This window comes from Chelonoidis abingdonii, chromosome 22 (assembly GCF_003597395.2).
Source record: "Chelonoidis abingdonii isolate Lonesome George chromosome 22, CheloAbing_2.0, whole genome shotgun sequence".
Taxonomy (NCBI): domain Eukaryota; kingdom Metazoa; phylum Chordata; order Testudines; family Testudinidae; genus Chelonoidis; species Chelonoidis abingdonii.
Genome location: NC_133790.1, coordinates 31,674,482 through 31,692,350, shown reverse-complemented (window position 1 = coordinate 31,692,350; position 17,869 = coordinate 31,674,482). Strand labels below are relative to the sequence as shown.

The following is a 17,869-nucleotide window of genomic DNA, read 5'->3' as shown; positions in this document are numbered from 1 at the left end:
CTCGATCGCACCTTCAAAAGTTTTGTTTCGGTCCCGGCGGTGGCTTGGTGGAACCGTTATTTTGTCCCCCCTGGGAACCAGACTGGCGTCTCCGGTTTACCCGGCCCCGCCTTCTGTTACAGTCCTGACAAGGGCGTGGTGGGGGGTAGGGGCGCTGAGGTTGTGCTCGAAAGGACCGCCGCTGGGTCTGTGGTGTGTGCATGCCCAGGGAGCGCATTATGATGCGATTGTCCTTGAGGCTTTGGAGCCTTGGCTCTGTTTTATTAGAGAAGAGGCCCTGCCCCTCAAATGGGAGGTCTTGAATCGTGTGTTGAAGTTCTGGAGGTAATCTGGAGACCTGCAACCACGAAATCCTCCTCATTGTGACTCCAGACGTGACGGTCCTAGCCGTCGAATCTGCGGTGTCGAGCGCGGGACAGTACAACTTTCCTGCAACAGGACTAGGTAGGGATGGATGCAAACATATGTAGCATGCGCACAGGTTATCCTTTTCCCCACCCACTTATACCCCCTAGCCTGTAGTCTGGTGACCTGTCAACCGTTTTGCTATCAGCCCACATATCGAAGCGTAAGAACTACAGGTAACAACAGGGCAGGCTACAAGAGAAGAGCAGTTCAGCAGGGCCTGCCTTGCGCACCTAGTGCTGGTGGTTTGTGATATTCTGTTCCCTCCTAGTATATTTATATTTCTGATTTTGGCTCACAGCTGGGTTATATTATACGGTGTCTCTCACCTGCTTTCTGGCCTTCTCCTCCCTGGCCTGTGCTTTCATCTGCTGGACCTCCAGTGAGTCTGCCTTCCTCCTCCTCATGAATAGATCATGGTTTCCAATACACAGCTGAAGAATCTGTCCCAACCAAAGATAAGGGGTAAGAAAGGAAAGAAATGAACATACATACATACTTGGATGACATGATCTGTATGCCACCACATAGACCAGAGTTATTAACACTTAGTGCTCATATAGTACCTTCATTCATAGATCTGAAACCACCTTACAAAGTATAATTATCCCCATTTTACAGATGGGGAAACCAAGGCACAGAAAGGTGGAGTGAGTTACCCTCAGGAATGGAACCCAGGTCTTCTACATCTCAATGCATTTTCCTATGCACTGGATCACAACCCTCATCCAGGTTCAAGGAGCACTATGGGATGAAGTTTACAGTGCTGTAAGAAATATAGCTTCAGTCTCAGGAAGGGATGAAAAGACAGAAAGGCTACCCGATGCACAGCACTCAACCCACTTACTCCAACCAGCCTGGGGCAGGATCAAGCCTTGGAGGCCATCAGCCATGCCTGTTGCACAGCTTGTGGAGCAATGTAATTGATTCTAGCCCTTGGGGCAGAGGAGGAGGATGATCTGAAACTGACAGCAGTGGGAAGAATGGGAGGAAAAAGCTACGGGGTAGGTGAAACCTCTATAACCTCCTTCAGACTCATCTCAGTCAGTGGAGCTATACCCCTGTGAGACTGAGGAGAGTACAGTGAGTATAAGGCCCAAGGGTTAGGCCCTGCCTTGGTAAGGTAACAGTACCTTTCCTGAGACTAGGTGGAGGCAGGCTATGTTGGCAGAGTCAGGACAGAAATCCCTCTGCCTACCCCCAACAGAACCCAAAATATACTCCTCTAGAGAAAGCAGCGGAGTAATGGGTATTACAGATTCTGGGTCAGATTTTCAAGAGCCAGCAGCTCTTATTGTTCTCCTGACGCAGAGTGCTGTTGAAAGTCTGGTCACTAGTCTGGATGCCTCAACAAGCACTGTTGGCTACCGACCAATTTTGAAAATCTGGCTCTAGATTTATGATGTGGTTTTCCGGCTGTAAACTTTAGAGTCAAAACAGACACAAATGTCTGAAGTGAGGGACACTTTTTCCACCTTGCATAAATCGCCATAAGTAAGATGAATGCAATGGATCCGAGTTAGTCTCCTCTTCTCAGACAACCACTTGTCATGACTCAAGGGATATGTCCCCACAGAAGCTCACAACTGAGTGAGCACAGACCCATTAGTGTTTTCTATTAGACACTGCAATCATCCTGAAACAAATTAGCAGAGTAGCAGGGGAAGCCCAGGAGAAGCAAAAAGACATTCGGGGAATGAAGGAGATGAGAAGAATGTTTTATTTACAGTGCAGGGCAGATATAGCCAAAAGGTTCAAAAAAGGGGATCAATAGAAGAGATGGGGAGAAATTCCATGAAGGAGCTTGACTCTTCCCCCACTCTCTCTGAGGCCATACATTCTGGATTGGATCCAAAACATTGAATCAGACCTGCAGTCCCTCCAGTCAGGTGTGTTACCTCTGACAGTAGTCAAGATACGTGAATAAGGAAAACCCTGAAAGAATATTGCCTCACATTGCCTATAGAGACTTCCTCAAGAGCCACTGCTGCAGACAATAAAATCACTGTGCCTGTGAACTTACCAGCTTATTCACACGCAGCTTTGATGAATTGAATTTAAAGACATCGATCTTTTTGTCCAGTGGCTTAATTGTAAACTGAAAGGAGAAAAAGAAAAAAAAAGTATTCAAACTCAGAGCCTAGAACAAAACAGGGTAGCAGAAAGAATTTCACAGCATGCTGGCTAAGAGCAGGTCAATGGAGTACTCGATAAACAAGCCTGAGAGCAGTCCTCCTGGCTTCCTGCCAAACAGGCCAGCTAGGATCAAAAGCAATCAAGAACTGCTGTTCCCTATCATGAAAGCTCAAGTGCTTGCAGAAGCAATGTCCTTAAGTTGCAAGAGGAGACAGATTCCTGTCTGCTCAGCAAGTGCTCTCTGATGACCAACTCACAGGTCTTGGATGGGGTTGTTTACCCACCCTTCCAACCAAAGACAAGGTGCTTCTGTTCAGCAGGATATGGGGAACTAGGAACAGGGAGGATTAAAAACAATTGTGACCCATCAGAGTAGAGCAGGTGTGGGCAAACTACAACACATGGGCTGGATCCAGCCCTTCAGGGCTTTGGACCCGGCCCGCTGGATTGCCCCCAGTAGCACCGCGGTCCCCACATCTCTCTCAGAAACAGCCAGTACCACTTCCCTTCAGCCCCTGGGCAGCGGGGCAGAGGACTCCGTGCATTGCCCTTGCCTCCAGACACCGCCCCCCAGGCTCCCATTGGCTGGGAACAGGGAACTGTGGCCAATGGGAGCTTCGGGGGACATACCTGGAGGGGCAGCAAGGGCAGGGCACGCGGAGCCCTCTGCCCCTCCTCCCCCAGGGGCCACAGCGCTTCCTGGAGCGGCACAGTGTGGGGCCAGGGCAGGCATACAGGGAGCCTGCCCTGGCCCTGGTGTGTGCCACTGCCACCCCGGAGCCACTTTAGGTAAATGGCGTCAGCAAACAGTCTTTCACATAGGCTGATGTGCATGAACTTATTTGGATTTTTAACTCCAACAGAATCCATGTTTATTTATAGATATATTAGTGATGAAGTTCCTCCTCTACCTTGGTGGGTCCTGCGCTTATTGGTGGATTTTGCTTGCCTCAGAGATTCTCAGTAGCCCTCAGTTTGGCCACTTTTGTGGGTCAAATCTGCTGTTCGCTCAGATAACCTCATCACTGGCCAGTATGGGGGAAAAAAAGAGTAAGAACAATCCCCGCAGTTTCTGCTGATCCACCATGTGGGTCAGGGAACAGCCCAGAGACCTTCCCCTCTGGCAGAACCTCCTCTGTTAGATCAGGAGTTGGGAGGTTTGGGGGAAATCCAGGGCCGCCCTCTACCCCAGGTTCCAGAGTAATATCAGTTCCACATACACAGTTGATCATTGTTAAAATAGATTAAACACCTCCACCCTGTCAATATAGCTGTCATTCACTACTATTAAGCCTGCTTACTATCATGTCAGACCAGTTTGTGGTCATTTTATTACAAGGATTGTTGACATGATAGAAGATGACAGTGCCTTCCCCCAGGAGAAAGATCTATTACGCCAAGGGCTACTTGCAGCTGCTTCAGCCTCAGAGTCCTAGAGTAACGCATGATCAGGGAGCTTGCACTGCACTGACCTGGGTATGGGCAGAAAAGTCTTAGGAAAAGAAAAAAAAAAAAAAAAAAAAAAAAGTGGTGTGCTTGGGCTGTTGTTCTACATTATGGAGAGCTTTAGTTTTAATTCTTAAAAAAAAAAAAGATTAAATTATGCGCTTATCACTTAAGAAAATCATGCATAAAAAACTCAGCTGAAGTGAGAAATCTTTAGCTTTTTGCCCTCAAATATCTTTAAATTAAACAGAAATTAAACAGCTAATTTGTTTACTTATCATGAAGGTAGCTAGTTTCCTTTGTGCAGTTGCCTCAGACTGAACAGGGAACTGGCCATTTTCACTTTCTATAGTCAGTTTTACCTCCTTACGGCCTGGCTACACTTGCAGATGTAGAGCGCTGAGAGTTAAATCCACCTTCGGAGAGCGCAGCGTGACCACACTGACAGCTGCTTGTGCACTGGTGTGGCCACATTTGTGGCACTTGCAGCAGCATTGGAAGCGGTGCATTATGGGCAGCTATCCCACAGAGCACCTCTTTCCATTCTGGCACTGTGTCTTATGGGAAGGGGGCAGGGCATTCTGTGTTCTGTCCCAACGCCCCGTGATATCTGTTCGCATCCCAGCATTCCCTGTGCTTCCATCCACATTTGGTGCCATCTTTCAACGTTTTTTGTACTGCGTGCTTGGTCTTCCTTTTCGGTTTGTGGGAATACAGCCTGAACTGCTGAGAGTATGCTGTTGAGTCTCGCCAGCACGTCAAGTCTGGCAGTCGAGTTATTTCTTAGGATCCAAAGTGACAGTGAGGGCTCCGACAAGGATTGCGACTCGAGTAACGCATATGACACGACTGCTTGCAGCATTCATGGACATGATCAGCAACGTGAAATGCCACTCCTGGGCTTGAGAAACAAGCACTGAGTGGTGGGATCAAACCATCATGCAAGTCTCGGATGATGATCAGTGGCTGTAGAGTTTTCGGATGAGAAAAGGCCACTTTCATGGGACAATGTGAGGAGTTCGCCCCCACCCTGTGGCACAAGGACGTGAGATTGAGAGCTGCCCTGACGGTGGAGAAGTGGGTGGCTATTGCAATCTGGAAGCTGGCAACCCCAGACAGCTACCAATTGGTCGCTAACCAGTTTGGAGTAAGAAAGTCAACCGCTGGAATTGTGTTGATGCAAGTTTACAGGGCCATTAATCGCATCGTGCTCAGAAGAACCGTGACTCTGGGGAATGTGCAGGACATTGTGGATGGCTTTGCACAAATGGGTTTCCCTTACTGTGGAGGGGCGATAGATGTCATGCATATTCCAATTCTGGCACCAGCCCACCTAGCCTCCGAGTTCATCAATCAGAAGGGGTATTTCTCTATGGTTCTCCAAAGACTTGTGGATCACCGTGGGCATTTCATTAACATTAATGCAGGCTGGCCTGGAACAGTGCATGACACACGCATCTTTTGGCCTGTTCAGGAAGCTGCAAGCTGGGACTTTTTTTCCCAGACCAGAAGATCACCGTAGGGGAAATCGAAATGCCCATTGTGATCCTTGGAGACCCCACTTACCCTTTAATGCCGTGGCTCATGAAACCCTACACAGGGAGCCTTGACAGCAGCAAGGAGTGGTTCAACAGGCTGAGCTGGTGCAGAATGACTGTGGAGTGTGCTTCTAGCTGTTTTAAGGGCCACTGGCTCTCTCTGTATAGGATGCTGGACCTGGCCGATGACAGCATCCCCGCGGTTATATCCACGTGCTGTACCCTCCATAACATTTGTGAAGGGAAGGGTGAACGATTCACTCAGGCATACACCTGGAGGCTGAATCTGAATAGCCAGAGAGCAGGGCTATTAGAGGGGCCCAGCGCAGGACTGCAAGGATTAGGGATACCTTGAGGGAGCAATTTGAGGCTGAAAGCCACCAGCACTGTCTGGTGCCCTGCACGGGAGTGAAGTGCAGCGGTTCCAATGTTAGTAGGAATCTGTGTTTGCTACGCTGACTTGCAGTGCCTGTTTCTTTCCTGGGCTAGAAACTTTTACTTACTGCATCTTTTACTTTATGCAATAATAATGAATGTTTTCAAAGTCAAAAAATCCATTTATTTATTCAAAAGAAACAACTGCTTGGGAAACAGAAAGGGCAAGAGGGTGGAGTGGGGAACGGTACGATCACAGATTTGCGCATGTCCTATCTGGAGTGCTGTGCAATGACTGCTGCACTTCAGGATGGCTATACTGCATGGTGATGGGGGTTGAGTGCAGTGGGTAAGGATCATAGTTTTCAGGTCTGGGTCGTGAAGCTACAGGTGTTGGAGGCAGCTGGTGGCAGTAAGAACCCAGATGTTGGGGAAAGTGGGCTGGAGGTGAAATGGGGGCACAAGGGAAAGTTTGGGACAAGGGCTGTGGGGGGAGAGGGGGGCGCAGTAGTGTTCCACCTGCATGGCTACAGGTGCCTGGATAGAGAGTCTGCTTAGCGCTCCATTATGCTTATCAGCCGATCCATGCCTTTCTGCCGGAGCACCACGCTTTTATGCCAGCACTCCTCAGTCTGCTGGTGAATCCTCCTTTCACTCTCCTGCCACTCCTGCGCTTCTTGATTTTCATTACTTGAATGCTGCATTGCTTCATGCAACATGTCTTCCTTGCTTCTACGTGGCCTCTTTCTGATTCTTTGGAGTCTTTTGGCCAGCGATAACATGGACAGCTGAGATCTCAAGGTTGCATCTGTAAAGGCAAAATGCAATACTTTACAGAGACAGCATTGTGCACACCAGACAGAGCAGATTCCTCTGTACTTAAGGGCAAGCACAGTCTACGTAATAGCATGATTTGCCCGTCCCAAAGCAAGTGCACATAAACCCACAGGAGCCCCAAACTGGTAAGCACAGGGTCAAGCATGACTGATTGTTTCACGGCTGCACTGTTCTCTGGGTTTCTGTGCCATGGGGAGAGCCAACAGCAGCAGGGGGCCCCTATACTGAACACTGTCCTCACATTTTCCCCAGGAGTTCGTCCTGGAACATATATAGCTTGCTGCTGAGGGTGACCTGGGAAGCAAGGGAGGGTCTTCTACTGCAATGCGGCTCCACCCTGGCCCATATGCAGCTTGCCTGTGTGCAGCAATGGTCCCCCCGCTTCACAGCACAGTGACACAGACAAGTCAGCCTTACTGGGACAAGGACCACAGTGGCTCTCCCGAGAAACTTGCACAAGTGGATTGCCCAAGTTTTGGATGAGACCTTTGAAGAAATCACTGAGGCCGATTACCGCGATGTGAGAGCACATCAGCACCCTGTCTAGGTATGTATGCAGACCTAATCCGCCTCGCTCCAAGAGCCTCCGCCAAGTAACTTCCTTCCCAAAATAAAAAGCTGCTTACCAGGAATCTCCTCTGGTGTCTGTCCTTCCCCAAGCACCGGCTGCTGCGACTGGCTACCTTCCTCCTGGCTTGAGAACAGCTCCTGGCTGCATGCATCTAGGGATTCTGGGGTGCCTTCCTCTGCCTTTGCTGCTTCTCCTCCTGCCTTGTTGAACTGGGCTTTGAAGCGTCCATGGTGGTACTCAGAGTGGAGGTCAGGTCGCCCCCAAGTATCACGTCCAGCTCTTTGTAGAAACAGGTGGTCATGGGGGCAGCATCGGAGCAGTTGTTTGCCTCACAGGCTTTGCGATAGGCATTCCACAGCTTCTTTATTTTAGCCTTGCACTGCAGAGCATCCCAGTCATGGCCCCTTTCCATCATGTCCCTTGATATCTGCCCAAAGGTATCGTAATTCCTATCGCTGTAGCGCAGCTGGGACTGGACAGCTTCCTCACCCCAAACACTGATGAGGTCCAGCACCTCGCCATTGCTCCATCTGAGGATCGCCTGGCATGTGGAGGCATGGTCACCTGGAAAGATTTGCTGAGAGCACTCCACGCGTGGCTGAGCAAACAGGAAGGGGATTTTCAAAATTCCCATAGAATTTAAAGAGCAGGTCTGATGGTTGGTCACCTGAGGGCAGGGCAGTAGAGTTCAAAGTGATGACCAGAGTGGCTAAAACAGGCATTGTGGGACACTTTTGGAGGCCGATCAGAGCGCATTAACAGGACAGGTCATCTACACTGGCACCACAGTGCTCCAGAGGGACGCCGCAAACGTTATTCCACTCACCAAGGTGGAGTACCAGCAGCACTAAAGCCGCGGAGTCAGAGGGCTCTACGTGCCTTGCCAGCGTGGACGGGGAATGAGCTAGGGAGCCCGTGGCTCCTTTATTGTGCTGTAACTTGCAAGTTTAGCCAAGCCTTTATTCTAGTCTTAGTGGTATTGGTGGTTGGATTACAACTATTCAGGAAGTCATTCCTATCACAGACGGTGCAAGGAAGTTTCGCGCCCTAGGCGGAACTGCCACCTTGCGCCCCACACCTCCCAGCCCTGTGGCAGCTCTGCCCTGAGGCTCCCCCCCCGTGGCAGCTCCCCCCCTGCCCTGCAGCGCCCCCCCATGGCAGCCCCCGCCGCCCCCCAAGGGAGCCATCCAGCTCACCTCTGCTCCAGAAGCCCTGCTGTGGGAACCCCTGGGCTGCCTGCCAGCGGCGGTGCACTGACCCAGGGGAACCCCTGGGCTGCCTGCCTGCCGGTGGCTCAGACTCCCTCTCCCTCCCAGCGCAGCAGCCACTGAAAAGCTTTAAAAAAAATTGGGGGCATCACTTTTTGGTGCCCCCAAATGTTGGTGCCCTAGGCAACCGCCTAGTTGGCCTAAATGGTAGCACTGGCCCTGATTCCTATTCACATAAACAGTTTAATCAAAATCGACCATAGGTGTTGGGCCTCCACTACTTGACACCAAGAAAAGATTCAATCTGTTACACCTAGCCTGGCAGTCTGAAAGTTTGGAAGCTCAGAGTACTATAATGAAGCAGTGAGAGCCAAAAGCATCTCTTACCAGGAATGCATTTAATTATACTTCACGATGCCAGGGCATATTCATAGTAAGACAAGATTCTCATCTGCTGAACTTTCAGCTGGCTAAGCTGTGCACACTAGGGGTAATTTTCTTTTTAAAATGGTTAAACAGAGAGCACTAAAAAAAAAATAGCTCCTGGGCTGAGCTCTGGAATGCCTGCTTTCAAAAACCATACAAAAGCCTGGGAATTAAGGGTTCTATTGGAAAGACTGAGACAGCTTTGGCTATGACTGAGTGCAAGTGCAAGTGAAACAGGAGATAAGAGAAGTCCCTCTGATTTGTTATTGCATTCCTATTGGTATTTGTACATAGGATAAAAGGTGCCCTACCTCCTTATCACTGTAAGAGATATTCCGGATCTCATTCCATGGAAAAGAGATTTTGGGGGTCAGTCTGTTTTCTGGGTCATAGATGTGAAGCCCCAGTGCATCAACCCCAAGCAACAGCTCAGTGCCCTTCTTATTCTATAGGAGGGAAGAACAGAGCAGAACACACCATTTCCATCTGAAGCAGGAAGATTTAAGGAGGATCTGACACAAATGGTTACATTCTACTAGTTTCATCCAGCCCTGACCAGGGATGCAGCACCAACTATCCCCGAGGGGATTCTGCTTCCTAGGCATAATGCACTGCAGTGGTGACTCACTCACTCATCCTCTTGGGAGGCTTCTGGCAGCAGCTTATGCACTGCCTCCTCCTCCCCGCCCCTGCCCACAGGTAAAATACTGTGGGAGTGCAGCCAGCATTGAGTTCCACACAGTAGGCTCAAGACAAGTTGGCAAGGGGACCTTTAACACTAGGATTATCCCTCTCAAATGCCTCTTCCCCTGCCCCATACACACAATGGGCTCAAGATGCCTTGAAAACATGACCCAAACTCTGAACTCACCCTAATTGCAAAGTAGTTTACTCCATACATCTCCAAATCCTGAGCGATCTTCAAATATTCCATTTCAGCTTCATCTCTGTCAGGTAAATACAGGCCAAAGTTACAGACAGGAAGAGAGAGGGGGGAAAAACAGGTGCCTTCTAAGCCTTGCAGGCATGTAATGCACTGGAGCCAGGACTGTCTCTATTGCAAGGGTCAAGTCTCTGTTTACCAGCAGGATCGATAAAGATCCACAGCAAATCCCACTTTGCAGCTTACCTGCATCCTAATGTCTATTAATGCCAGCACAGAGGATACAATGTTTCAGGCGTTGTCTCTACCCCAATCCCTTGAACAGACTCAATCTGTGTGTTTCAGACATCTCTTGCTCTTTGCTCACCCCCAAGGAGAAGTGTATTGTCCAGTAAGGGTATAACTACCCATACTAGCTTGTGGTACAAGGAATCATTAAGTGAGTGAAATCTCAGAAATCCAGACTCTTGTTTCTCTCTCCTGCCCATTGAGCATCACTCCCATCTCAACGGTCATTTCAGTGGCTCAGCAGCAGGAGTGATGCCAAGCCCTACCACACACACGGCCCTGCTGCAGTGGCATTCCAAAGCCTCTCGCTGGAATCTCCTCAACATACTATTATGACAGGCCAGTAGGGGGCACTAAGAGCGGTAAAAGCTCTCTCCAACTGCTCCTTTAGGACTTGTCTAGGTACAAAATTGTACCACACTAGCCATACTCATAACTACAATGATACAAACACACTCACATTGCTGCAGTTCTATTGATATAATGGTGTGTATGCTGGTATATCTTATTCCAGTAGGGGAAAGGGTATAATCTATACTGCTATGTAGGTGCCTTGTACAGATATAACTGCATCCACACTAAGGGTGCACTGATTTAAAAATTTTGGTAGAAGACAATTATCTAGCTGAGATAGCTGTATTGCCAAAAAACTCTGTAGACATGTTCTTTCTTGTAAGCATTATCTCCACTGTGCTGGCAGCCTAGAAAGAGGGAGGTTGCCTTGCTAAATTGACTTCAGGTCCAAAGGGCTGATCCAGAACACCGCTGTTCATACTTTTCCCCCTCCCCACAATACAGTATTTGTAATTCAGGTCACTCTTCCATATTCTCTTCCTTTTCACTATCCAGCACGAATAGAGCCCTACCAAATTCACAGTCCATTTTGGTCAAATTCACAATCATAGGATTTTAAAAAATAAATAAATTTCATGTTTTCAACTGCTTAAATTTGAAATTCCATTGTTGGAATTGTAGGGGTCCTGACGCAAAAAGGAGTTGTGAGGGTGCCTCAAAAAGTTATTGGGGGGGGGTTGCAGTACTTCTACCCTTATTTCTGCACTGCTGCTGGTGGTAGTGCTGCCTTCAGAGCTGGGCAGCTAGAGAGCGGTGGCTGCTGGCCGGGAGCCCAGCTCTGAAAGCAGAGCTGCCGCCAGCAGCAGCACAGAAGTAAGGATGGTGTGGTATGCTATTGCCACCCTTACTTCTGTGTTGCTGCCTGCAGAGCTGAGCCTTCAGTCAGCAGCCACCACTCTCTAGCTGCCCCGCTCAGAAGGCAGCAGCATAGAAGTAAGGGTGGCAATACCATACCATGTCATCCTTACTTCTGTGCTGCTGCTTGTAGAGTGCTGCTTTCAGAGCTCAGCACCCGGCCAACAGCCACCACTTTCTGGCCACCCAGCTCTGAAGGCAACACTGAAGCCAGGGTGGCAATACTGTGACCCCTGCCTAAAATAACCTTGTGACACCCCTGCAACTCCCTTTTGGGTCAGGACGCCCAATTTGAAAAACGCTGGTCTCCCCCATGAAATCACAGAATATTAGGATTGGAAGGGACCTTAGGAGGTATCTAGTCCAATCCTCTGCCCAAAGCAGGACCAACCCCAACTAAATCATCCCAGACAGGGCTTTGTCAAGCTGGGCCTTAAAAACCAATAAGGAAGGAGATTCCACCACCTCCCTAGGTAACCCATTCCAGTGCTTTACCACCCTCCTAGTGAAATAGTGTTTCCTAATATGCAGCCGAGACCTCCCCCACTGCAACTTGAGACGATGACTTCTTGTTCTGTCATCTGCCACCACTGAGAAAAGCATAGCTCCATTCTCTTTGAAATCCCCCTTCAGGTAGTTGAAGGCTGCTATCAAATCCCCCCTCACTCTTCTCTAGACTGAATAATCCCAGTTCCCTCAGCCTCTCCTCATAAATCATGTGCCCCTGCCCTCTAATCATTTCCGTTGCCCTTCACTAGACTCGGATCCCTTTGCAGTGGGGGGAGAAAAGCTGGACGCAGTACTCCAGGTATGGCCTTACCAATGCCAAACAGGAGGGGAATAATCACTTCCTTTGATCTGCTGGCAATACTCCTACTAATACAGCCCAATGCGCCATTGGCCTTCTTGGTAAGAAGGGCACACTGTTGATTCATATCCAGCTTCTTGTCCACTGTAATCCCCAGGTCCTTTTTCGCAGAACTGCTGCTTAGCCAGTCAGTCCCCAGCCTGTAGCAGTGCATGGGATTCTTCCTTCCTAAGTGTAGGACTCTGCAGTTGTCTTTGTTGAATCTCATCAGATTTCTTTTGGCCCAATCCTCCCATTTGTCTAGGTCACTGTGGACTCTATCCCTACCCTCCAGTGTATTTACCTCTCCCCCCATCTTAGTGTCATCTGCGAACTTGCTAAGAGTGCAATTCATCCCATCATCCTGATTATTAAAGATCAGGAACAAAACCAGCCCCAAGATCAACCCCTGGGGCACTCTGCTTGATACCGGCTGCCAACTAGATGTCAAGCTGTTGATCACTACTCGTTGAGCCCGACAATCTAGCCAGCTTTCTATCCACCTTGTAGTCCATTCATCTAATCCATACTACTTTAACTTGCTGGCAAGAATACTGTGGGAAACCATATTAAAAGCTTTGCTAAAGTCAAGATATATCACATCCACCGCTTTCCCCATAGCAACAGAGCCAGTTATCTCATCATAGCAGGCAATCGGGTTGGTCAGGCATGACTTGCCCTTGGTGAATCCATGTTGACTGTTCCTGATCACCTTCTTCTTGTCCAAGTGCTTCAAAATGGATTCCTTGAGGACCTGCTCCATGATTTTGCCAGGGACTGAAGTGAGGCTGACAGGTCTGTAGTTCTCCGGGTTCTCTTGCTTCCCTTTTTTAAAGATGGGCACTATATTTGCCTTTTTCCAATCATCCAGGACCTCTCCCAATTGCCATGAATTTTCAAAGATAATGGCCAATGGCTCTGCAATCACATCAGCCAACTCTCTCAGCACCCTCAGATGCATTAGATCTGGACCCATGGACTTGTGCCTGTTCAGCTTTTCTAAATAGTCCTTAACCTGTTCTTTCCCCACAGAGGGTTGCTCACCTCCTCCTCATACTCTGCTGCCCAGTGCAGCAGTCTGGGAGCTGACCTTGTCTCTGAAGTCCAAGGCAAAAAAAAAGCATTGAGTACTTCAGCTTTTTCCACATCCTCTGTCACTATGTTGCCTCCCTCATTCAGTAAGGGGTCCACACTTTCCCTGACCACCTTCTTGTTGCTAACATACCTGTAGAAATCTCTCGTGTTACCCTTCACATCCCTTGCTAGCTGCAACTTCAGTTGTGCTTTGGCCTTCCTGATTACACCCCTGAATGCTCGAGCAATATTTTTATACTCCTTCCTAGTCATCTGTACAAGTTTCCACTTCTTGTAAGCTTCCTTTGTGCATTTAATCTCATTGAAGATTTCTCTGTTAAGCCAAGCTGGTCGCCTGCCATATTTGCTATTCTTTCTACACATCAGGATGATTTGTTCCTGCGCCCTCAATTAGGCTTCTTTAAAATACAGACAGCTCTCCTGGACTCCTTGCCCCCTCATATTAGCTTCCCAGGGGATCCTGCCCATCAGTTCCCTAAGGCAGTCCAAGTCTGCTTTTCTGAAGTCCAGGGTCCATATTTTGCTACTCTCCTTTCTTCCTTTTGTTAGGATCCTGAACTCAACCATCCCATGGTCACTGCTGCCTAGGCTGCCACCCACTTCTACTTCCTCTACCAACTCTTACCTGTTTGTAAGCAGCAGGTCAAGAGGAGCACAGCCCCTAGTCGGTTTCTCCAGCACTTGTACAGTGAATAGTATAGTATAGGGTAAAAGCACACAGAGACACGATTTCATGAGGGCGGGGAGGGAAAGAGATCAGATTTCACGGTCCGTGATGCATTTTTCATGGCTGTGAATTTGGCAGAGACCTGAGCTTGACCTACCAGAAGCGCTCTTTCAGCAGAACTCGTCCATAGCCTGCTAGGGATCTTGGAGTCCCTGTTCACACTCTGACTGCTCACAGAGGGGCTAGAGAATTTACATCAGTCAATAGCTCAACTTAACAGACACTCACCTTGCCCTGCCTCGATGTTCTGCATACCAGGCTGTTATTCTTTCCTCCCACATTTCTGGAGTCATCTGGTACAGGTTAATTACCTGAGAAAGACAGGCAGAGAAATCTTCAACTCACGTGTCCTACCTGTGGCTTTCACTCATCACCTGATGAATGAGCCAGAAACAGGGAGCCTCAAGCTCAAAATGCCCTTCTTGTCCCCTCACATACACCATCCCAACCCTAATGTCTAATCTCCAGTTCATATGCCTTTCCAACTCCCTTGTGACTAAGCTAAGATCAGTCCTAGGCTCTCATTAATCAGTTCTCAGTTAGCCTTCCTGAGCACACCACACTCCAACCACCCCCAAGCCAACACCAGGACACCTGCAGAATGCAGCTGCTATTCTGGCAAAAGCCAGTGGGCAGAAAACATTCACTTCATATTTATTAAAATATTCTAGGTACAGATTAAGGTTTCCTCATTTAGTATGGCCAGGTTTACACTACAAAGTTCTGTGAGTATAGCTATGTCCCTCTGCCAGCCACAGAGAGTCCAGGTACACTGCAGCTGGGAGGGAGCCTCTCTGCCTGGGGAGATAGACTTTTCCTAGTGGGGCTCATGCTAGCATGCTAAAAACAGCAGCATGGATGCTGTGGCTTGGACAGGAGCTCAGGCTCTCAAGTCTCAACGGTCACGCGGGCTTGAGAGCCCGAGCCACAATCTCCACACTGCTACTTTTAGTGCTCCAACTCAAGCCCTGCTAGCAAGAGTCTGGCCACAAAGGCTGGGAGGCTCGCTCCCCGCTGCAACATAGGCATACCCAGAGCTATGCCAGCAAATCCCGCAGTGTAGACGCAGGGGGAGGGATAGCTCAGTGGTTTGAGCATTGGCCTGCTAAACCCAGGGTTGTGAGTTCAATCCTTGAGGGGGCTATTTAGGGAACTGGGGCAAAAATCTGTCTCGGGATCGGTCCTGCTTTGAGCAGGGGGTTGGACTACATGACCTCCTGAGGTCCCTTCCAACCCTGGTATTCTATGATTCTATGCCAACAGATGAGTGCTTCTGCTGGCATAGCTAATGTCATTTGGTGAGGGGGCGGTTTCTCTATACCTTCTGCCGGTATAAGTTGTGTCAACAGAAGGCTGCTGTTCTGGTACAGCTTTACCAGGTGACCATTTGTGGCTAAGGGGCATGGCACATTGTATCACTTGCCTCAATAAGGGAACTTTGATCAAGATAAAATAATTTACCATTGTGGCTTTTGTAGGTAGTCCTACAGGAATATTCTACAGCAGATGCCAGTTAAGTCCTAGAGACTCTGCCACAAATTTAGGATTCTGCCTGGTTGAACTCCTTACCCGTTTTGGAAGCAACTCCTCTTGCGCTAAAAAGCCACGCTGATGAACAGTGGGATCGTAATCACCATACTGAAAAGAAACACAAACACTGCATATTTAAGATGGCGACAACGCACAGAGACTAAAGATAGAAACCATCTACACTCTTGAACTCAATATCACACACCCTTAAAATAACCACTGTGTGAGAGGAGAGTACACAATACACATTGGCCAGTGTGTCAGCCCTTTGTGATGTTAATGCTGCTGTATGGTGCAGGCCTGGAAACCAACTACCTTCTTTCATCTCCAGAGCAGCTGGACAGTAGTACAGCAAACACCCCTCAACAACTCCCACCAATGGGCCTCAGCCCTGTTCTCCTGGGCCCCCTTCTAGCAGCAAGAGGGGAGTTTGCTCTTCATAACTATTCAGACTTTGACCTCTAAGCTGAGGGGTCCAGTTGCATCAATGGTTTTTGTGGCATGAACCAAGAGCAGCAAGTCATTTGATGCAGCTGGCACCCCCTTTCAGTCACCTCTCAGTGTCCTATTTAATAAATTTAACATTAGGAACATTTTTTAAAAGAGAAATTTCAATGGACAGTTGGGGACACTTCTCAGACAGGAGTTTGTCCCACTGCCAGAAGTTCTCTTACTTAAATTCGGTCAGAAAATACTATTCTTATTTGAAAAGTGTGCCCAATAATTATTCACACTAGTTTAGATTATAAATTATTTCAAGCTTCATATAAAATGAAGTTGGCAAAACCACCACTTCAGATATAAAGTGCATCGGTTAAAGATTCAAACGCTGAATATCTCTGCAGTGTGTGTGAAACTCAACATTCCTCCTGCACAGTTCGCAGGGCATGTAATGGCCAAGGCCCCATCTACACGAAGCGTGAAATTCGATTTTAGATACGCAATTTCAGCTACGGGAATAGCGTAGCTGAAATCGAATATCTAAAATCGAGTTACTCACCCGTCTTCACCGCGCCGAATCGATGTGCGCGGCTCGCAAAGTCGAATCCGGAACTCCGTTTGTTTTGGTGGAGTTCCGGAATCGATGTAAGCGCGCTCTGGGTTCGATATATCCCCGTCTAGACGAGACGCGATATATCGAACCCAGAGCTTTCGATTTTAACGCGCCGAAATGGCGCGTCGTATAGACGTGGCCCAAGTCACAGTGCCTGAAATGAGTCAGTTGACTGAAAGGAGATGATTTACAAGTGATATGTACAGGAAATACTTTGATTTTAATTCATATCTCTCAATGCAAGAGTCACAATATAGCATCATCCAATTAAAGACAGGACACCATTTCCCTAAGTCAGTCATTTCATGATGAAAATGCCCTTCATCTCTCTTTCTTGTTTGGAATAAACAAACAGTAGCAATTGTTACAAGACAGACAAATAATAAAAAACAGCAACAACAGGAAGTCAAGAGACATTCCAAATCAGCCTCCATTTAATGCCTGAGCTGCGACGACATACACTAACACACACCAGAGTTCAGAATCAACAATCTGTACATATAACCCCTCAACAGCAAAATGGTCAACATCTCATACAATTGGAGATTAAAGATGGAATTACTGATTTAGAGCCAACACAGACATAAATTAATACAACAAAGATACCACTGGCCTGATCCTGAGAGGTGCTGAGCCCCTGGCAACTCCCCACTGGCTTCAATCATAGCTGCAGGTGCTCAGTGCTTCTCAAAAACAGGCTGCATATATGGATCTACTGAACATATGTCAAACTGGGAAATAATAAAAATGCAGGAGCTCAGAGGGAAAACAACTCCTATGAACTTGGACAAGCAGAAAATAAATTATTTCTGGCTGGAAAAAAATAATAGTATTAATATGATTATTTTAGGTTGTGATCTATCATGGGGACCTAAGACTATGTGTGGATTATGTGACTTTAGTACGGTCAAGGATGTCACCACATCCAAAGGAATGTGTGTGCAGGGAGCAACTCTGGATGAGAACATTAATTATTCAAAAATGAAAGTCAACAAATGGCCGAAATACTGCAGGATATATTGGTTCAAATGATTTGGCAAATATTAAAAAAACCTTCCAATTCAATTATAACTCAAAAACTGTCACGGCAATTTAGCTCTTGTTAATTGAACTATATGATTAATATTTGTGTTTATACTCTGAGATTGTCTTTATATCACTCAGACATTTGGTTTATATTGTACTGTATAAATCTGTGTACATTAATATTTGAATATAAATGCAATGCATTATTTATTTAGGAAAAAAATAAAAACAAATAGGGACAAAATAACTCTTGCAGGAATCCTACATC

At 47.7% G+C, this 17,869-nt stretch overlaps 1 protein-coding gene across 8 annotated transcripts in view; it reads right to left on the bottom strand.

Moving 5' to 3' along the window:
* The window catches only part of NF2 (NF2, moesin-ezrin-radixin like (MERLIN) tumor suppressor), a 104,610-nt gene that overhangs the window by 44,538 nt on the left and 42,203 nt on the right, over positions 1–17,869 (bottom strand). For all 8 annotated transcript variants that reach the window (XM_032764647.2, XM_032764646.2, XM_032764648.2 and 5 more), the window contains 6 exons: positions 15,561–15,629; positions 14,220–14,302; positions 9,814–9,889; positions 9,254–9,388; positions 2,429–2,503; positions 735–848 (listed from right to left, as the gene is read on the bottom strand). In XM_032764647.2, coding sequence (XP_032620538.1) covers positions 735–848; positions 2,429–2,503; positions 9,254–9,388; positions 9,814–9,889; positions 14,220–14,302; positions 15,561–15,629 — 552 coding nt within the window. The remainder of the gene's footprint in view (positions 1–734; positions 849–2,428; positions 2,504–9,253; positions 9,389–9,813; positions 9,890–14,219; positions 14,303–15,560; positions 15,630–17,869) is intronic.